Genomic DNA, 22785 nt, shown 5'->3' on the forward strand with positions numbered 1-22785 from the left:
GTTCAACTCTTCCAAAAGTCATATTCACTGATCCTCAGTCGATTTCTGCACCTGGCTCCATTGAATCACAGTCCCCCACTGGGTCAAATCCTACAGCCAGTTCTCCAATGTCTTCTCTCTTTATCTCTTGCCGAACAAAACAACCCAAGACCAACCTTAGTGTCCCTCACAGAACCTCTCCCTCCAGTGTTCTCCGAACCTTCTCCCAGTTCCGCCATCTTAATTGGATGACACACGTTCCTCAGCATCCCTTATCTTCAACAGTAACCCAGACAGGCTGAAAGCAGAACAGACGGCTCTTACGGAACTGATAAAATGAAGTATTTACAGCATAGCGGTAAAAATGTGAACCAGGGTGTTAAACCTGTTTATTATTATTATTTCTTTCTTTTTGTGTTTGCAGTTTGTTGTCTTTTGCACATTGGTTAAACATTCAAACTCATGTGGCCTTTCATTGATTCGATTATAGTTATTATTCTGTGGATTTTTTGAGTATGCCTGCAAGATAATAAATCTGGGGGTTGTGTTATTGAAATATATTACTTTAATAATAAACTTGCTCTAAACTTTGAATCATTTTTAGGCAACTGGTGGTACTTTTCCCATGTCCTTAAAGCAGTTCTATGAAGCCTTGTTTCACCTTCCAGAAAATTGTCAAATCCAAGACCAATTTCCTCTCAAGCCCCATGTTCATTTCTGATTTTCAGTGCTGTCCTTGTAGAGTTTGCACATTTTCCCTGTAAGACCAGATGGATTCCCCTCTTCTTCCCTCCCCCATGTGCCCCAGTTTCCTCCCACATCCAAAGATGTAGGGTTAATCATCCACTGTGGAGCGATTGGTAGAGTATGAGGAGAAATTATTACTGTGGAGATCAGCGCAGGAATGCATTTGCTCTAAGCTGGCACAGACTCGATGGACCAAAAAGGCTGGCTGATATGTCATAGAAATATATGGAACAAAAACCAGGAAGATTTTTCCCATCCCTGGTTCAAGTGTTGCAGGTGAAAGAAATGATCATCACTATTTGCAGCAAGCACCTTAAAGACTACTTTCACAACGTTCTGAAGTTCACTCTGTTTCTGGAGATCATCTTGCCTTCTCTTCCCATCTCTCTATGAATTCGAACTTCTCTGATCCAAGGGTACAATATTACTGATAAACCATATGGAAACCTGCCAAATCCATACTGTTTTGTCACATCTCCACACCCTCATATCCTTCTTCATTTAAGTTTTTTTTATCGTTACTCTCAATTCCTTATTCCTTCATATATTTCCTGGCACCTTAAAACCAATCGCTTTAGTTAGATGGGGCTTGTCAGCTGTGATTAACAGCTCACCTAAGAGAAGGGAAACTGTTCTCAAACCTCCGCTACCTTGAGCTAGTTGTGAGAGATTTTGTTTACCCTTCTGATCCAATTTTGTATTTAATCAAATGCAATAATGGTTATTGATATAAAACTTTAAATTCCACATCAAAATGTCAACAAATTAATGAGATCAGCTACAATGCATAAATACATTTTTTATCATTGATAAATAATTTTGAACTTCAAGTGTTGTTTTGCTGTTTGTTGGATTCTGCCAAGTATTGTGGGCATGCTGTGTTAGTGCCGGAATGTGTGGCAACACTTGCAGCCTGCCCCCAGCACATTATTAGGTTGTGTTGTTTGAGAATGCAAATGATGCATTTCACTATGTTTCTATATACATGTGATATGTAAATAAATGGGAATCTGAAGAGTTCAACCAGCTGTGGTTTTTCAACACTCAGAACCTAGTTCCCAGTAAATTTTCACAACAAGCTGCATGTTCAGCTTTCAGACTTAAGAACTCCACAGCAACTTCTATGTCCATTTGAAGTTGCTGCTACATCAGGACTGCCAGTGAATTCCCCTTAGCAGCTGTTACAGAAATTTCCATTTGAAAGGGTCTTGTTAAGAGAAAAAAATCAGCTTTTTCAACAATAACCAAGTAGCAAGATCATTTCGAGAATAGAAGAAGGAACAAGTTGCTTCCTTTATGGAATACTTTACATATTACTAAGAGCTTTGCAGAGGCAGGCTATAAAGTGCCCTGAGAAGATGCCCCATAATTTTACAATAGTTTTTTTTATTTGCTTAAACATTTAAGTATTTGATTATTTTTATTATTCTTATTTTCTTTTAAATCTCAACAGGGAGTAATGTGAATGTTTTCCTAACATAGCCCTTTATTAAGAATAATCAAGATTTTGTAGAAATTCACCTTTAGTTGTACCTGTAAATATCCTTGGATATCTATTATCCTTTGAGCCATTGTTACAGATACCCATACTAATTTGTTAATGTTATTGTTTATTCCCAGGTTAGTAAACGATCCAACGTAGAATTGTGCGGACGAAATGATGGTAATATTAAAGTAATATTTCCCAATTTGGCAATACCATGTGATAGGTCATCAGACCTGTGTGCTTCTATCAGACCTGGGGACTATGTATCAGTGCAAGTAAGTGAACTTATTGATGAAAATTGTATGGGATTAGTGGATGGTTGAAATGTTTATATATTGTAGAATGGGATATCAGGGTTGTAAACAAACTTAATGACCAGGGAGAAGAACAAATTCAGTAGTTAGAACAAAGGTTGTTGCAGGGCCCAAGAATTTCCTTCTCACTGAAGCCCGAGTGCTGGATGATCAGTATAACAAAAGGCATAAAAAGTGAGATGATGCTGAGGTGGAGCAGAATGCCCTTGAAGAGATTGTATTTTCAGATCAGGTCATTAAATGACAATATATAGACAGAAAGTGGAAGAAGGCAAAGAAGAGAGGTTTGGAGCAATAGAGATAACTATGTAGGCCCAAAGTTATGAGCTGTTGAAGGGGATTCTGGCACTGATTGGATAGATAAGAATGAAACCAGGTGATCCAATACCTGGATGCCAAAAGATTTCAAAGTACATTTATTTAAAGATTTGGTCTTTGGAGCACAATTTTTTCCTCAGTTACATTGGTTGAAAGGTATGAGAGAGAGTACCATGATCATTGTTTGCAACTTTGAAGAAGATTGCTTTAACATTTTGAGGGAGGAAACCAATTTGGAGGTGTGTGGGGGTAGTTCCAGTGTAACAGTGGTTTTCACTTGTGATCACTGAGAAAGGGGAAGCCTTGACTAGCTTATGTAGACCTTAAACTAGAGGAACTAAGATCAGTTTAATTGTTCTTGTGGTGGGACAAGAATGTGACCCAAATTGGAATTGTAAACTGATCTACTTGAAGGTTCTCCCCTTGAATAGCCCACTTAGGGTCAGTTTACATGAACGTACACATTATCTTTGACGCACCATCCCCTGAAGCATGCATATAGAAATGGAAAATATAAATAACTTTTATGCTTTTCACTTTGAGCAAATATATAATTTAATTGTCTTTTATTTTCAGGTAACATCAGCCAGTTCTCAAAGTTTAAAGGGTATTCCCATTTGCCATAAAACCTTGAGTAAATCTACAGAAGTGATATCCAAACAATTTGCAGACTGTCTGTAATGAAAAATAGCATTCAGTGGGAAGAGTGCTGAAATGAGTTTTATGAGATGAAGAATGATTGGAGAAAGTATAAAGTTATGCTTCACCGGAAAACTTTGCTGAGGGTAATAAAGTGGAGCTTTTGCAATTTTCATCAGAGGAAGTACACATAATGTGGAGTTCAAAAATGCATACATCTGCATGTTTAAGTTCAAATGGGATCAAATTTGTGATTGAACCTAAAATTTTGCTACAAAATAAACTATGATGGTATGATTATGAGAACACTCAGTCCTCTTTTATTGTCATTTAGAAATGCATACATGCATTAAGAAATGATACAATGTTTCTCCAGAGTGATATCACAGAAAACAGGACAAACCAAAGACTAACACTGACAGAACCACATAATTATAACATAGTGACAGCAGTGCAAAGCAATACCATAATTTGATGAAGAACAAACCACAGGCACGGTAAAAAAAAGTCTCAAAAGTCCCCGAGTCGATCGACTCCCGAGTCCCCGATACGGTGGCAAAAGGGAGAAACTCCCTGCCATAAACCTCCAGGCACCGTCAACTTGCTGATACCTTGGAAGCAGCCGACACTGAGTCCATCCGTCCGAAAACTTCGAGCCTCCGACCAGCCTCCCGAGCGCCTTCGACCTCGCCCCAGCCACTGAAGCAAGCAAAGCCGAGGATTTCGGGGCCTTCTGCTCCGGAGATTCCGGTTACCACACAGTAACAGCGGCAGCGAAGCGGGCATTTCAGAAGTTTTCCAGATGTTCGGCTATGCACTCACATCTGTCTCCATCAAATCAGGAGTTGTGCACAGTCCCCTACTTGACAGATAACAGATATTCATCACCGGAAAGGCCGTGCATGCTGCCCTCGCGCTGCCATCTTCTCCTTCAACTATCCTGCTAATTCATGATGAAGTAAACATTCTAAATCTATTCTTGGCATCCAGCTTTCTTTGAAGTTCCTCACACAATGGGCATGTGTTAATTGAACCAGGATCTCCATGTTGCAGCATTCAGTCAACTTAAATGTTTGAAATGAGCTGCTTAGGATGGTACTCTGTGCTGTGACAGAAGCTTGTGTTTTAGGGGTGCATTCAGACCCTGCAGAGGCTGATTCATTACAACAGTTATTCAATTCTTTATTGAAAATTTTTTAAATGACAAAAATTCATTCGAAACAACACTTAAAACACTTCGAGAGTGGCCACCATTACATAGACATTCAATCAGCAAATGAGGGCACTTTACATCAGCCAATCACGTATTAGTTCACACTCTGTTTCCCCTGGGTATGTAAACGCTCTTGTTTCTTGTTCCCTCACCAATTTATTCCATTTTTTTCATCTGTAATGTCTGGAAAGTGACCTGCAACTTCTACTGAGGGTAGTGCATCTAAGGTGTCTAGGAAAAGCATTAGCATGGATGTGAAACTGCATTCTCATGGTGAGAGCTTTAATAAAGTCGAGCTTTGAGAATTGGCAGAGAAATGCATGCTGGGTGAATCAAAATATTACACATATTCTTGGTTTGTTTTTTTTAAATCAGGTACACATCGATTTACATAATGTTGTTATGACCCTGCATAGTGCTCCACCTCCAACGAACACATCCTTGGTGGTGAGCAGGGTCTGAGTGTACTGACTTCAGTATCCTGGTGGAAATGTAGAAAGGTGCGGAAAATTCATGTTCACTAGAGGGGGTTGTGGCACCCCCACCACCAGCTCTGCTACCATGGAGATAAAACTGCCGGAAGGCAGCTGTTACCATCAGATGTCGGAGTAGTGCAGCAAGAAATTCAGTAATTTCACTTGTTTTGTGAAGTTTACTGTGAAAGTTATTAAGCATTTGCAGAACTATGTGCATGCTTTAAGATCAGGTGCAAGTATAAGATTCTACAGCACTATTCAAAGGAGCACAATTATATGATTTCAAACAACATCATCAAAGGAGATAATAAAGCTGATCTTACTTGGCATTCTGTGTACATCGTTATAATTAGAGATCATTGAAATGGAAAATGTTGTCTCTAAATGAATGTTCTCTGACCAGCTAAGCATTTTCTTTAGCTGTTTCCATGTAAGTACAGTAAACCTTGGTCTTGGACTCCACACAGCTGTGTGAGTTGATCTGCTGCTGTGTTAGAGGTGCTGTCACATTTGCTCCATTACAGGACTCCAGTAAAGCCCTATTATCTTGAGTCTTCCCAAATATTGCACTGAAGAATGTAACCTCCATCCCCCAAATCCATGGCAGTCAGATCTGATGTAGGATGGTCATTCCCATCTATGTAAATGAAAAAAACATTAAAATTGAAGATTAGGAGGGATTTTCATTTCAGTGGTTTTGTTTTAATGCGTACCTTTATTTTAGTTGTTTTTTGGAGAAATCTGTAGTTTTTAATCAATGTACACCAATGAAAAGGACATGGGAGATACTGAAATCAAGGAGGGGTTATTGCTGATATTCTAGAGCACGTTGAGATTAGGAAAGAAAAGTTATTGGATCAATTGAAAAGCATTAAAGAAGATAATTCCCAGGGTCAGATTGGATCTATCCTAGGTAATTGAAGGGAACAAGTGAGATTGTTGGAGCCTTGTCAAAGATTTTTGTGTCCTCTAAAGCCACAGGCAAGGTCTGAGATTGGAGCATAACGTGTTGTGTTGTTATTCAGGTAAGGTCTAAGGAACAATCCAGGAAATTATAGCCTCATCAGTTTTAGGAAAGCTGTCAGGATTCTTGGGGGAATGAGAAGATCTGCAGATGCTGGAAATCCAAGCAACTCTCACAAAATGCTGGAGGAACGCAACAGGCCAGTCAGCATCTATGGAAAAAGTACAGTTGACGTTTCTAGCCAAGACCCTTCAGCAGGAAGAGGAGTAGATTTAAAAGGTGGGGGAGGGGAGAGACAAACTTAAGGTGATAGATAAAACCAGGAGAGGGAGGGATAAAGTAAAGAGCTGGGAAGTTGATTGGTGGGAGAGATACAGGACTGGAGAAGGGTGACTTTGATAGAAGAGGACAGAAGGGCATGGAAGAAAGAAAAGGGGGGGGGAGGAGCACCAGGGGGAGGCAGTCGGCAGGCGAGATAAGGTGAGAGAGGGAAACGGGGGGGGGGAGGGGAAGTCATTACCGTAAGTTTGAGAAATCGATGTTTGTGCCATCAGGTTGGAGGCTACCCAAAGGGAATATAAGGTGTTCCTCCAACCAGAGTTTTGACTCTTTGCGACAGTACAGGAGACCATAGATTGCCATACCGGAATGGGAAGTGGAATTAAAATGGGTGGCCACTGGGAGATCCTTGACGGGGTAGGATTTATGAACACTGGAAAGATATAATCCAAAAAAAAGGAACAGTATGGCTTTATGAAGGATAGATCTGACTGAATTTTTTGAGCTGATGAACTTGTTTGATAATGGTATAGCAGTAGATGTTAACTACTTGGATTTTAATAAAGCATTCAGCAAGATCTCATGGTGGGCTGATCAGAAACTGAAGAAACATGAGCCCTACAGTTAATGTGGTAGTAGAATGGATTTAAAACTGATTTTCTTAAGAAGATAAAGGGTAGTGGTGGAAATGTATTACTCTGACTGTGAGTCTGTCCAGTGGTGCTCTGCAGGGATCATTACTGCAACTTTGACTTGGATGAAAATGTGGATAGGCTGATTAGTAAGTTGGCAGGCACAAAAATTAGTGGAATGGCAGATAGTGAAAAATACCATTGTGAAATGATACATCTGGATAGATACTTAGTGGCCACCTTATTAGGTACACCTGTACACCAACTTATTAATGCAAATACCTAATCAGCCAATCGTGTTGCGCAACTCAATGCTTAAAAACATGCAGACATAGTCAAGAAGTTCAGTTGTTGTTCAGACTAAACAGCAGAATGGGCAAGAAATATGATCAAGTGAATTTGACCATGGAATAATCGTCAGTGCCAGATGAGGTGGAATGAGTATCTCAGAAACTGCTGATCTCCTGGGATTTTTCACAAAACAGTCCCTAGCATTTACAGAAAATGGTGCCAAAATAATCAAACATCCAGTGAGCAGCTGCCCTGTGGGCAAAAATGCCTTGTTAATGAGAGAAGTCAGAGGAGAATAGCCAGACTGGTTCAAGCTGACAGGAACTCAAATAACCATGCTTTGCAACAGCGATGTGCAGAAAAGAATCTCTGAACACCCATGTTGAATGCTGAAGTGGATGGGCTATAGCAGCAGAAGACCATGAATATACACTGAGTGGTCTCTATTAGGTACAGGAATTATCTAATAAAGTGACCATTGGCACTTTGCAAGGTCAAATGTGAGGGGAATGTACACATATATGGCAGGACACTTAAAGAGCACTGATGTATAGAGTGATCTTCAGGTCCAAGTCCATACCTGTCTGAAAGTGGCAAGACAGTGGATATTTTTGTAAGTAAGGTGTATGGTATACTTTCATTGGTCAGGGAATTGAATTTGAATCCGGAAGCTATATTGCTGCTGTGTAAAACTTTCTTTGATCTGCATTTGAAGTATTGTGTCCAGTCTGGTTAGAAAAGATGTGGAGGCTTTGGAGAGGGTACAAAAGCAATTCAACAAGCTTCTTCTTGGATTATAGTATTTGCTATAAAGGGAGGTTGGACAGACATGGATTGTTTTCTCTAAAGCAGAGGTAGAGGAGAGGTCTGATGGAAGTTAATAAGTTATGAGTTTGAGATTGGTTTATCATTATCATGTATCAAGATACGGTGAAAAGCTTATTTTGCATGCTGGCTGGGCAAATCAAATTATTGTGGAAGTACAGGTAAAACAATAATGGAAAACATAGTGTAATGGCTACAGCAAGTGCAGAGCAGGTAAGCAAAGTTCAAAGTAAATTTGTTATCAAAGTACATATAAGTCACCATACACTACATTAAGATTCATTTTCTTGCAGATTTTTGCAGTAGTTAGAAGGAAACAATAGAATCAGTGAAAAACTGCATACAAGAAAGACATCCAATGTGCAAAGGATAACAAACTGCAAATGCAAAAAAAAAAGCAATAAATACTGAGAACATGGAGACATTAAAAGTGAATAAATAGATTGCAGAATCTGTTCAGTGTTGGGGTGAGTGAAGTTATTCCCTCTGGTTCAAGAGCTTTATGGTTGAGGGGTAACAACTTGCTGAAACTGGTAGATCAGTAATATGGGCGATAAGGTGCAAGATCATAATGAGGTAGATTGTGAAGTCAATCTTATCGAACTAGGGAACCATTTAATAGAGTAGATAGAATCACTTCCTCAGGGCCAAATAGTAGACGGCATAGCTATAAGGTGAGAGGGTGAAGGTATATAGGAGATGTACAGGGCATGTTTTTGTACATAGAGAGTGGCGGGGACCTGGACCAAGATGCTTGGAGTAGTGGTGGAAGCAAATGCAATACTGGAGTTTAAGGGGCATTTGGACAACATGAATTTGGAGGGATATGGATTGTATTGGCAGGTAAGATTATATTCATTTGACACGATGATTGGCATGGATATTGTGGGACAAAGGTTCTGTTTCTGTGCTTTATTGCTCAATGTTCTAATTAGAGAAATTGGAAATTTTCAGATTACCAGCTCCATCCCAGTTTTGCCCCCTCCCAGAGGTTGTAATGAAAGTTCCAGGCAACAGGCCATCCACACAGCCTGAGAACCTGCTCATATTTGCATATTTCTGAGGGTCATTTATTCGGCCTTCTATATCATGATGAGCAGGTGATGAGTTGAACTTAGCTCAATTTGGCCCAGATTTACTAGTGCTTTGATTACATGCTTTTGCTTGCAAAGTAGTTTCAAACCCCAAAGATACCCAGAAGCTGGGAGATGAATGCAAAATTTTGCATTTCCAATCACTTTTATTTTGTAAGTCACTAACCATGTGCCATTAATATAGTGCTATCATCATTTATATCTTTCCTGAGAACATTGGTTTAGGGCCAGGAACTTGCACCAGTCAACACGGGGGAGTTAGTGGTGGAGTCAGTAGCTTTAAATTTCTGGGTGCTAACGTATTGGATAACTTAGCCTGGGCCTAGCACGTGGTTACAATCATAAGGAAAGCATACCAGCATCTTTTTTTATAAGAGGATCAGAAGGCCACCAAACACTCTAACAAACTTAAACAGATATCCTGTTGAAAGTAACCTAGCTGGTTGCATCAAAGTCTGGCACGACAACACCGAGGCATGGGACGGGCCAGTGATCAGCTCGCCTCTCCACAAGGTTTAATTGTTTCTGCGCTAAACTGAGGCTGTGGCCTGCAACTAACTGGCTGCAATGATGAGTGACTTCATGGCTATGGGTTCACTTTCGTGAACTTCATTTGAAATATTATTTGCTTACATATATTTACACAGTTCCTTGTTTTCTGCAAATTGTGTATTTGATGTTTTTTTAAGAAATGGGCTCTATTGGGTTCCTTTGTTCTGTGTCTGCCCATAAGGAGATGAATCTCAAGAATGTATATGGTATACATACTTTGACAGCAAATATACTTTGAACTTTGAACAATTCGAACATGCAAGAATGTAAGAAGCCGCAGATAGCAACGAAGTCTGCCCAATGCATCATGGGCACATCCCTCCCCACCATCAGTCACATCTACAGGAGACACTTAAGAAGCAACATTCATCATCAAAGATGCCCCACCATCTGGACCATGCCATCTTCTCATAGCATCCATTGGACAGTACCTTCAGAAGCCTGAAACCCCACACCAGATTCAGGAATGACTGCACATCCATTCAACCATTTGGTTAAACCATCTGGCAAAACTAATCATTGCAGTTTAGCAACAGTATGACAACATTGATCATTTGGTACTAAAATGTATTTTTATTCCACTCGTGTTCCTTCTTAAAAATCTGCATAATTTTATGTTTAAGTTTTGCATGCTTATATCATGTTATGTGCCTCTGATGCTGCTGCAATTAAGATTGTCATTACACTAGTGCGTACAGCAATTTACTATAAGTAAGCAGAATTTAATTTTTAAAAAGTCACAGAGGCACGTATGAATTGGGCTGAAGGGCCTGTTTCTGTGTTGCTTAACTCTGTGACCCTAGGAAGTAATATATTTTTTTTTAAGTGCGTAACCTAATAAAAAAAGATACAGAGGAATGCCAGTGTGGAGGAAATCTGAAGGTTCAGGGGAGAGATCAGTGAAAAATGAAAGCTAAGCAAGGTACTACTCCTACTTCGCAAACAAGGGAATAAAATGTTGACTTAGAAATACTGAAAAGGAGCATTAAAATGCTTACAGAGCCAGTACAATATTGATGCTACCAGTCATATGTCTTTATGCTACAGCTTATTTCAGTGAAATTAAAAGTGGGTTGAAAAGGCAAACAACAGGAATTCTGCAGATGCTGGAAATTCAAGCAACACACATCAAAGTTTCTGGTGAACGCAGCAGGCCAGGCAGCATCTCTAGGAAGAGGTACAGTCGACGCTTCAGGCCGAGACCCTTCGTCAGGACTAACTGAGGGAAGAGTTAGTAAGAGATTTGAGAGGGGGAGGGGGAGATCCAAAATGATAGGAGAAGACAGGAAGGGGTGGGATGGAGCCAAGAGCTGGACAGGTGATTGGCAAAGGGGATACGAGAGGATCATGGGACAGGAGGTCCGGGGAGAAAGACGGGGTGGGGGGGACCAGAGGATGGGCAAGGGGTATAGTCAGAGGGACAGAGGGAGAAAAAGGAGAGTGAGAGAAAGAATGTGTGTATAAAAATAAATAACGGATCGGGTACGAGGGGGAGGTGGGGCATTAGCAGAAGTTAGAGAAGTCGATGTTCATGCCATCAGGTTGGAGGCTACCCAGACGGAATATAAGGTGTTGTTCCTCCAACCTGAGTGTGGCTTCATCTTTACAGTAGAGGAGGCCGTGGATAGACATGTCAGAATGGGAATGGGATGTGGAATTAAAATGTGTGGCCACTGGGAGATCCTGCTTTCTCTGGCGGACAGAGCGTAGGTGTTCAGCAAAGCGGTCTCCCAGTCTGTGTCGGGTCTCGCCAATATATAGAAGGCCACATCGGGAGCACCGAAAAGGCAACAGCAATCCCATGCGTGTAATGTTTTAAAACTGCCTATTACTTTAATACCAACACATGTTAAGTTGAATATATGCTTGTTAATTCTTTGGGGACGTTACTGGAATCTTCCTGCTACTCATCACTTTTGGTGTCAGTATGCATATTGATTCTCATGTAATACAATCAACACAACCGTATTTACTTGTCACCATGCTATACATTGAACTGCGCACATTCCCATTTTTATGCTGTGCATGATGAAACTTAAGTTGTAATAGATGTTTCCTGCAATAGTGGTTAACGATAGAGTTCACTTTTTTAAAAAAATACATTGTGCAATGAGTGGGTTATCAGGATCTAGGTATGTTTGTATTACTTAGTTCCTGGTAGGTTTTGGGAGTGTTTGAGTGGTCAGAATGACCTTGGCGAGGATAAAGAACCTTTCGTTAGTAAGGCATTTGAAAGTTTATTCCAGTTGGTTGACATTACTGCAAGCTTGATCAAGGAAGCAAGCTTTCACCCTGTCAGCTAAAAAGGACTGGAGGAAATCACAGAAAGGTAAAAATAAATCAAAAATTGGAAAGGGAGAGTGGAATATCAAATACTAATTTCTAATATGGAATTTAAAAACTAAGATATGTTAAGTATAAAGGTGTAACAGTAATGAACACTGCAAGTTGTTCATTACTGTTCTTGCAAAATTTTAACTTTGAAAGTTATAGAAAGGAATATCAATTTGAAGAGGGTAGATTTATAGCATGATTTTTTAAATCTTATTGCATTAAAAGAAGAACTGAAATCATTAGAATATGTTTTCATTTTTGTTAGCTTTACCACTTCCTTTTTTTGTAGTTCTCCTTCAGGACAATTTTTGATAATGAAATTTTGCCAAAGCTTTTTCCAGTAACTAGTGTGACAGATAAATGTTGATCTGTGTCGGTAATTTGCTGATTATTTTTAATTCAACAAATGATCAAAACAACTATCCATAAGACATAGGAGCAGAATTAGGCCGTTTGGCCCATCGAGCCTGCTTTTCCATTCAATCATAGGTGAACCTTTTTCTCCCCTCCTCTGCCCCATTCCCTGGCCTTCTCCCCACACCTTTGAAACCGTGTCCGATCAACGACCTATCAAGCTCTGCCTTAAATACACACAACGACCTGGCCTCCACAGCTGACTGTGGTAATAAGTTCCACAAATTCACTCTGGCTAAAAAAAATTTCTCACTATTGCTACTGAATTTTCATTGAGTCTGTATAATGTAACAATACGGAGGCCTGCCGAAGGGTTTCGGCCTGAAAAGACACTGTTCTCTTTTCCTAGATGCTTTCTGGCTTGCTGAGTTCCTCCAGCATTCTGTGTGTGTTGCTCAGATTTCCAGCAGATTTTCTCTTGTTTGTAGTACGGATACTTTGTATGCTTCATTCAATAGGATGATGATAACTTGAATATGCTTTCATTCAATGCATTTCTGATATGGGAATACACATCTATAGCCTCATGAGTCTGACTGGAATACATTTCATCCCAGCTATGCCTGCCTTTTTGTCATCTATATGGAACAGTCTATGTTCCAAACCCACACCTTTCCTACAGTATATCGACGACTGCATTGGTGCTGCTTCCTGCACCCATGCAAGGCTCGTCAACTTCATCAGCTTTGCCTCCAGCTTCCATCCTGCCCTCAATTTTATCTGATCCATTTCTGACACCTCCACCCCCTTTCTCGATCTCTCTGTCTCCATCTCTGGACACAGCTTATCTACTGATGTCTATTATAAAACCATGGACTCTCACAGCTACCTGGACTATATCTCTTCCCACCCTGTTACTTGTAAAAACACCATCCCCTTCTCTCAATTCCTCCATCTCTGCTGCATCAGCTGTCAGGATGAGGCCTTTCATTCCAGAACAAAAGAAATGTCCTCCTTTTTCAAAGAAATGGGCTTTCCTTCCTCTACCATCAACGCTGCCCTCAACTGCATCTCTTCCATTTCATGCACATCTGCTCTTACCCCATTCTCTCGCCACCCTACCAGGGATAGGGTTCCTCGTCCTCACCTGCCACCCATCAGCCTCCACATCCAGCACATAATTCTCTGGAACTTCCGCCATCTCCAACAGGATCCCACTACCAAGCACATCTTTTCCACCACTCCCCACCTCCCTCCCCCCCCACACACTTTCTGCTTTCCGTACGGATCACTCCCTACGTGACTCCCTTGTCCATTCGTCCTTCCCCACTGATCTCCCTACTGGCACTTTCCTTGAAAGCGGAACAAGTGCTTCACCTGCCCTTACCCCTCCTCCCTCACAACCATTCAGGGCCCTGAACAGTCCTTCCAGGTGAAGCCACACTTCACCTGTGAGTCTGTTGAGGTCATATAATGTGCCTGGTGCTCCCAGTGTGGCCTCCTATATATCGGTGAGACCCTACGTAGATTGGGAGACCGCTTCGCCGAGCGTGGCAACCCATTTTAATTCTATCCCCCGTCCCCATTCTGATATATGAATCCATGACCACAATTACTGTCGCGATGAGTCCACACTTCGGTTGGAGGAGCAACACCTTATTTTCCATCTGGGCAGCTTCCAACCTGATGGCACGAACATCAATTTCTCAAACCTTCGGTAATGCTCTCAACCCCCCTCCCCAATTCACTATTCCCTTTTCCCCCTCTCACCTTGCCTCCTTGCCCGCCCACCGCCTCCCTCTGGTGCTCCTCCCCCTTTTTCTTTCTTCCATGATCTTCTGTCCTCTCCTATCAGACCCCCCTTCTCCAGCCCTGTATCTCTTTCAACTTCCCTGCTCTTTACTTCACCGCTTCCCCTCTCGAATTCACCTATCCCCTTGTGTTTCCCCCTCCCCTCCCCCCACCTTTTAAATCTACTCCTCATCTTTTTTTTCCAGTCCTGCTGAAGGGTCTCAGCCCGAAAAGTCGACTGTACTCTTTTTCCATTGATGCTCCCTGGCCTGCTGAGTTCCTCCAGCATTTTGTGTGTGTTCCATTTTATGTTTTCACTTAACAAGCAAACTTGTCAACAACAGAGCATTTGTACTAAACTTTATTGCCAAACGTTTCAGTTAAACTGAACTATAAAAAAGTGGTGTGGATGAATGGTATTTTTGTTACGTAATATTGACATATTTACACAAATCAGTGAGAATCTTCAAATGACACACATGAAATGCTGGAGGGACTCATCAGGCCAAGCAGCATCCATGGAAAAAAGTACAGTAGAATCCCCAAATGCATGGGTTACTTTGTACCAAAAGAAAGGTTTCATTTGATAAATCATAAAAAAGATTGAGTAAAGATCAAAGGTTCAGAATCAGGTTTAAAATCACTGACAAATGTCATGAAATTCATTGTCTTGAAGAAGTACAGCGCAATACATTTAAAAAACATAAATTACAACAAGAAATATATATTAAGATTTAAGGTAAGTAGCGCAAAAGTAGCAAGGTGGTATTCATGGGTTCATTTTCCATTTAGAAATCTGATGGCAGAAGGGAAGAAACTGTTCTTCAAGGTCCTGTACCTTCTCTCTGAGATGGCAGTAATAAAGAATAATAGTAATAAGTAATAAAAAGAGGTCGTATAATATTTGGTGAGTATTTTAAAGGCAGTAGTGATTTCTTACCAAACAACTATTGACACAGTTTAGCTTATTAAATAATTCATAGCAAACCATTGAGGAAGAATTCAATAGGTTCTGCCTTATGACCTGGAAAGTCAGAGTTGGTGATACCATTTCCTTTTAAGTCACTAGAAAGGCATGCAAGAAAAAGAAACACGAACTTGCAAAGTCAGCTTGGGCAGAAAGAGAATCGCAATACAACATGGGTGAAAATTAATCAGAAGGCGAGCCCCGTCATGATCAACAGCAGCGTCGTAGGAGTGAGTGAGCGGGAAGTAAAATGTCAACGGTGAAGGCAGTGAGAAAACAGGAAGTTCATGAATTGCCTCCCAGGTGCCAGGGTACGGAATGTCTCCTATCTGGTACAGAGTATTCTGAAGGGAGGGAAAGCGTGAACAGCCAGAAGTCTCGGTGCACGTTGCTACCAATGACGTAGGTAGAAAAAGGGAGGAGTTCCTAAAGAGAGACATCAGGAAGCTGAAAAGCAGGACCTCCATGGTAGTAATCTCATGATTGTTGCCTGTGCCACGTGCTAACAAGACCAAGAATAGAATGATCAGGCATATTAATGCGTGGCTGAGAGACTGATGTAAGGGGCAGGGCTTCAGGTTTGGATCACTGGGGTATCTCCTATGGGAGGTACGACCTGTACAAATGGATGGGTTACACCTGAACTTAAAGGGGTACAATATCTAAGCAGGCAGGTTTAATAGAGTTGTTCAGGAAGGTTTAAACTAATTTGGCAGGGGATGGGAACCAAAGTGATAAGGCTGAGGAAGAGGAAAACAGAAATGAATCAAAGATAGGGTGCAACAGAGCTGATAGAAAGGACAGGCAGGAGAGGAGGCATAATCACAGCCAGTGGGATGAGTTACAGAGCAAGAGAGGCATGGTGCAGTTAAAACAGAAAGCAACAAATTCTGGACTGAAAGTGTTGTATTTGAATGCATGCAGCATAAGAAATAAAATGGACGGTCCTGAAATTCAGCTACAGATTGGCAAGTACAACATTGTGGCCATCTCTGAAACTTGGCTAAAGGATGGCTGCCATTGGAAGTTGAATGTCCAAGGATATCCAAGGGATTGTATTACAGACCACCCAATAGTCAACGAGAATTGGAAGAGCAAATCTGCAGAGAGATAGCAGGCAACTGCAGGAAACATAAAGTTGTGGTGGTAGGGGATTTTTAATTTTCCGTATATTGATTGGGACTCCCATACTGTTAGGGGTCTAGATGGTTTAGAGTTTGTAAAATGTGTTCAGGAAAGTTTTCTAAATTAATATATAGAGGGACCAACTAGAGGGGATGCAATATTGGATCTCCTGTTAGGAAATGAGTTAGGACAAGTGACAGAAGTCTGTGTAGGGGAGCACTTTGGTTCCAGTGATCATAACACCATTAGTTTCAACTTGATCATGGGCAAGGATAGATCTGGTCCTAGGGTTGAGGTTCTTAACTGGAAGAAGGCCAAATGTGAAGAAATGAGAAAGGATCTAAAAAGCGTGGATTGGGACAGGTTGTTCTCTGGCAAGGATGTGATCGGTAGGTGGGAAGCCTTCAAAGGAGAAATTTTGAGAGTGCAGAATTTGTATGTTCCTATCAGGATTAAAGGCAAAGTAAATAGGAATAAGCAACCTTGGTTCTCAAGGGATATTGCAACTCTGATAAAGAAGAAGAGGGAGTTGTATGACATGTATAGGAAGCAGGGAGTAAATAAGGTGCTTGAGGAGTATAAGAAGTGCAAGAAAATACTTAAGAAAGAAATCAGGAGGGCTAAAAGAAGATATGAGGTTGCCTTGGCAGTCAAAGTGAAGGATAATCCAAAGAGCTTTTACAGGTATATTAGGAGCAAAAGGATTGTAAGGGATAAAATTGGTCCTCTTGAAGATCAGAGTGGTCGGCTATGTGCGGAACCAAAGGAAATGAGGGAGATCTTAAATAGTTTTTTTTTGCGTCTGTATTTACTAAGGAAACTGGCATGAAGTCTATGGAATTAAGGGAAAGTAGTGAGATCGTGGAAACTGTACAGATCAAAAAGAAAGAGGTCCTTGCTGTCTTGAGGAAAATTAAAGTGGATAAATCCCCGGGACCTGACAGGGTGTTCACTCGGACCTTGAAGGAGACTAGTGTTGAAATTGCAGGGGCCCTGGCAGAAGTATTTAAAATGTCGCTGTCTACAGGTGAGGTGCTGGAGGATTGGAGAGTGGCTCATGTTGATCCGTTGTTTAAAAAAGGATCAAAAAGTAATCCGGGAAATTATAGGCCAGTAAGTTTAACGTCGGTAATAGGTAAGTTATTGGAGGGAGTACTAAGAGACAGAATCTACAAGCATTTGGATAGACAGGGACTTAATAGGGAGAGTCAACATGGCTTTGTGCGTGGTAGGTCACGTTTGACCAATCTACTGGAGTTTTTCGAGGAGATTACCAGGAAAGTGGATGAAGGGAAGGCAGTGGATATTGTCTACATGGACTTCAGTAAAACCTTTGACAAGGTCCCGCATGGGAGGTTAGTTAGGAACATTCAGTCGCTAGGTATACATGGAGAGGTGGTAAATTGGATTAGACATTGGCTCAATAGAAGAAGCCAAAGAGTGGTAGTAGAGAATTGCTTCTCCGAGTGGAGGCCTGTGACTAGTAGTGTGCCACAGGGATCAGTGCTGCGTCCATTGTTATTTGTCATCTATATCAATGATCTGGATGATAATGTGGTAAATTGGATCAGCAAATTTGCTGATGATACAAAGATTGGAGGTGTAGTAGACAGTGAGGAAGGTTTTCAGAGCCTGCAGAGGGACTTGGACCAGCTGGAAAAATGGGCTGAAAAATGGCAGATGGAGTTTAATACAGACAAGTGTGAGGTATTGCGTGTTGGAAGGACAAACCAACGTAGAACATATAGGGTTAATGGTAAGGCACTGAGGAGTGCAGTGGAACAGAGGGATCTGGGAATGCAGATACAAAATTCCCTAAAAGTGTCGTCACAGGTAGATAGGGTCATAAAGAGAGCTTTTGGTACATTGGCCTTTATTAATCAAAGTATTGAGTATAAGAGCTGGATTGTTATGATGAGGTTGTATAAGGCATTGCTGAGGCCGAATCTGGAGTATTGTGTTCAGTTTTGGTCACCAAATTACAGGAAGGATATAAGTAAGGTTGAAAGAGTGCAGAGAAGGTTTACAAGGTTGTTGCCGGGACTTGAGAAACTCAGTTACAGAGAAAGGTTGAATAGGTTAGGACTTTATTCCCTGGAGCGTAGAAGAATGAGGGGAGATTTGATAGAGGTATATAAAATTATGATGGGTATAGATAGAGTGAATGCAAGCAGGCTTTTTCCACTGAGGCAAGGGGAGAAAAAAACCAGAGGACATGGGTTATGGGTGAGGGGGGAAAAGTTTAAAGGGAACATTAGGGGGGGCTTCCTCACACAGAGAATAGTGGGAGTATGGAATGAACTGCCAGACAAGGTGGTAAATGCGGGTTCTTTTTTAACATTTAAGAATAAATTGGACAGATACATGGATGGGAGGTGTATGGAGGGATATGATCCATGTGCAGGTCAGTGGGACTAGGCAGAAAATGGTTCAGCACAGCCAAGAAGGGCCAAAAGGCCTGTTTCTGTGCTGTAGTTTCTATGGTTTCTATGGATATACCGTGTATCAAAAAGATAGGTTAGTAGGCAGAGGGTGTGATGTGGCCCTGTGTTTAAGAAATAATATTAAATCATTAGAAAGGGATAACATAGGATCGGAAAGTGTAGAGTTTCTATGGGTTGAGTTAAGAAATGACAAGGGTAAAAGGACCCTAATGGCAGTTGTATACAGGCCTCCAAACAGCAGCCAAGATATGGATTACACATTACAGCAGGAGTTAGAAAAGGCGTGTCAGAAGGTCAATGTCATGATAATCGTTGGGGATTTTAACATGAAAGTGAATTGGGAAAACCAGACCAGTACTGGACCTCAAGAGAGAGAATTTATAGAATGTCTAAGAGATGGCTTTTTAGAATAGCTTGTTGTTGAGCCCACTAGGGGAATGGCTGTGCTGGATTGGGTGTTGTGCAATGATCCAGAGATGATATGAGAGCTTCAGATGAAGGAACCCTTAGAGAACAGTGATCACAATATGATTGAGTTCACATTGAAATTTGAGAGGGAAGGTATAAAATCCAATGTGTCGGTATTTCAGTGGAATAAAGGAAATTACAATTGCATGAGAAGGAAACTGGCCAAGGTTGACTGGAAAGGGACACTTGAAGGAAGGACAGTGGAGTAGCAATGGCTGGAGTTTCTGCAAAAAAATGAGAGAAGTGCAAGACAGATATATTGCAAATAAGAAATTTTTGAATGGAAGGACACTACTGTAACTGACAAATGAAGTCAGAGCCAAAGTAAAAGCAAAAGGGAGGGAAATAAGGAAGCCAAAGCTACTGGGAAGATAGGGGATTGGGAAGCTTTTAAAAACTTGCAGAAGGAAACCAAGAAGGTCATTAGGAAGGAAAAGATGAATTATGAAAGGAAGCTGGCGACTAATATCAAAGAAGATACTAAAAGCTTTTTTAAGTATATAAAGCGTAAAAGAGAATTGAGGGTAGATCTAGGACCAATAGAAAATGACGACGGAGATATTGTAACGAGAGACGCAGAGATGGCAGAGGAACTGAATGCGTATTTTGCATCAGTCTTCACAGTATAGCAGACATTCAAGAGTGTCAGGGAAGTGAAGTTTGTGCAGTGAAAATTACGACTGAGGAGGTGCTCAGGAAGCTTAATGGTCTGAGGCTGGATAAATCTCCTGAACCTGATGGAATGCACCCTCGGGTTCTGAAGGAAGTAGCTGGAGAGATTGCAGGGGCATTAATAATGATCTTTCAAGAATCAATAGATTCTGACATTGTACTGGATGACTGGGAAATTGCAAATGATACTCCGCTATTTAAGAATAGTGGGAGGCAGCAGAAAGGAAACTATTGACCTGTTAGCCTGACAGTGGTTGGAAAGTTTTTGGAATCAATTGTTAGGGATGAGATTACAGAATACCTGGAGGCACATGACAAGATAGGCCAAAGTCAGCATGGTTTCCTAAAAGGAAAATCCTGACTGACTAACCTACTGCAATTTTGAGGGAATTACAAGCAGGGTAGACAAATGGGATGCAGTAGATGTGGTGTACTTGGATTTTCAGAAGGCTTTTGACAAGGTGCCCCAAATGTTGCTGCGTAGCCAGATAAGAGTCCATGGAATTACAGGGGAGCATGGGTGGAGCATTGGCTGATTGGCAGAAAACAGAGTGGGAATAAAGGGATCCTATTCTGGCTGGCTGCCAGTTACCAGTGGATTTCCACAGGGATTGGTGTTGTGACCGCTGCTTTTTACGATGTATGTCAATGATTTGGACTATGGGATTAATGGAATTGTGGCTAAATTTGCCAATGATACAAAGATAGGTGGAGGAGAGGGTAGTGTTGAGGAAACAGAAAGCATGCACAGAGACTTAGGTAGTTTAGGGAAATGGGCAAAGTGGCAAATGAAATACAATGTTGGAAAATGTATGGTCATGCACTTTAGTGGAAGAAGTAAACAGGCAAACTATTAGTTAGATGGGGAGAGAATTCAAATTGCAGAGATACAAAGGGACTTGAGAGTCCTTGTGCAGGATACCATAAATGTTAACCTCCAGGTTGAGTCAGTGGTGAAGAAGGTGACTGCAATGTTGGCATTCATTTCTAGAAGTATAGAATATAAGAGCAGGGATGTGATGTTGAGGCTCTATAAGGCACTCGTGAGACCACACTTGGAGTATTGCGTGCAGTTTTGGGCCCCTTATTTTAGAAAGGATATCCTGGCATTGGAGAGGGTTCAGAGGAGATTCAGGAGAATGATTGTCAGGACGCTGGAGCAGGGCCAGTACTGTGCACACAGTGATATTAATTGAGTAACAAATCTCAAGGTGCAAACAAAGTCGGCATCAAAGTTCAGGCAGAGATCAAAACATCCAGAGAAATCCAAAAACCAGAATCAGGAAACAGGTGAGTTGATATTCAGCTGGACAGAGTACAGATTTGAATGCTGGAAAGGCTCAGGAAAATTCACTGGCACAATCTGGCCACAAACAGGTGAAAACACAGGACTGAAATACACTGAGCAATAAACAGAGAGAGACAGATGATAGGTGGAGCACAATGAGACAGAAGTGGCAGCAAAACAAGTAATAATGAGAAACAGATGAGAGACGCAGTACTGGGCTGTGGGGCAGAGGGAACGACTGGAAAATGGCAGAGAGAGAGGACATCAAGGAAAGAGCCAAGCTGTTGAAGGCAGTTTTTGGCGAGAGTGGAAGTGAACTAGAGATGGAGGTTGGCGGGAAAGAGGAACGGAATGGAAAGAGGAAGAAAAGAAAGCAGAGGTACGGGATATCAAACTCTGAGGAATCAGCGGATGATCAAAGCAGGACAGCAAAACAATGGAAAGAAGATGAAATTAAAACAATTATAAAACTAAGCGAAGACGGGGCGTCTTTTGGTGATTGGAACCCAATTCGTTTGACAAAGGTGCTCTACAAAATTATAGGCGAGATTAAAGGAGCAAAGATTTTACAAAATGGATCGCTATTAGTGATTTGTTGGGATAGTTCTCAGCAAGTTAAAGTGATAAGATTAAATAAAATAGACGGCAAAGAAGTACAATGCTCAATACCCAACAATAGAAAATGGACTAGAGGATTTATTTCGGGGATATCAACAAAAGTTACTATGGATGAGATTAAACAGAACATAAAAGGAGCAAAAATTATTGAGGCCAAACGTTTGAAAGTTACAAGAAACGAGAAAAAGTGTGATAGTTTATCGGTAATGATTAACTTTGATGAAGAGAGATTGTCGACTAACATTTACTTAGGGTATATGTGTTATGTGGTTAGAATATATATACCATTGCCTTTAAGATGCTATAAATGTCAGAAATTCGGGCACATTGCGGCGGTCTGCAGAGGAAAACAAAGATGTGGGAGATGTGCTGGAGAACATGAATATGGGAAATGTGAAGCGGGAGCTAGGCTGAAATGCTGCAATTGTGGCCAGGAACACAGCACAGCTTATCGAGGGTGCATTTATAGCAAGAAAGCAGCTGAGATACAATATGTAAAAATAACTCAAGGAATCAGTTATGCAGAGGCAGTGAAAGAATTTGATGAAAAAAGGCTGTCAAGCAAAGAAATACAGGGAATAATAAACTGGTGAATTGTGAGAGCTGTAATATGAAAAATAAAGATACACTATTAATGAGTAGAAAGGAGTTCATGCTTTTTATGGTGGATGCAATTAATTGTTCAGCGCAAACAAGCAAAAGAACTGAGAAAATTAAAATTATCGTCAAGTCTGCAGAAAAGTATCTTGGTATTAAAGGGATTAGGTGGGAAGAAGTCAAAGAAACGCTGAATGGAGGATCCAACAGTTCACAGGCAGGGGAGATGGAATCTTAATGGCAGTATACTTATCGCAAATGGTCAAGAATTTAATAAGTGTTTCAGAACTTAATGAAAATCCTCAGATTTTATGGTTG

At 41.0% G+C, this 22785-nt stretch overlaps 1 protein-coding gene across 1 annotated transcript in view; it reads left to right on the plus strand.

Annotated features, from left to right (window-relative positions):
* cdk5rap1 (CDK5 regulatory subunit associated protein 1) overlaps positions 1–3789 on the plus strand; it is a 32536-nt gene extending 28747 nt beyond the window's left edge. Inside the window, exons 12-13 of the mRNA XM_072239639.1 lie at positions 2347–2487; positions 3421–3789. Of these exons, the coding sequence (XP_072095740.1) occupies positions 2347–2487; positions 3421–3525 (246 nt within the window). The 3' untranslated portion in view covers positions 3526–3789. The remainder of the gene's footprint in view (positions 1–2346; positions 2488–3420) is intronic.
* Positions 3790–22785: the final 18996 nt, after the last annotated feature.

Source organism: Mobula birostris, chromosome 2 (assembly GCF_030028105.1).
Source record: "Mobula birostris isolate sMobBir1 chromosome 2, sMobBir1.hap1, whole genome shotgun sequence".
NCBI classification, from domain to species: Eukaryota; Metazoa; Chordata; class Chondrichthyes; order Myliobatiformes; family Myliobatidae; genus Mobula; species Mobula birostris.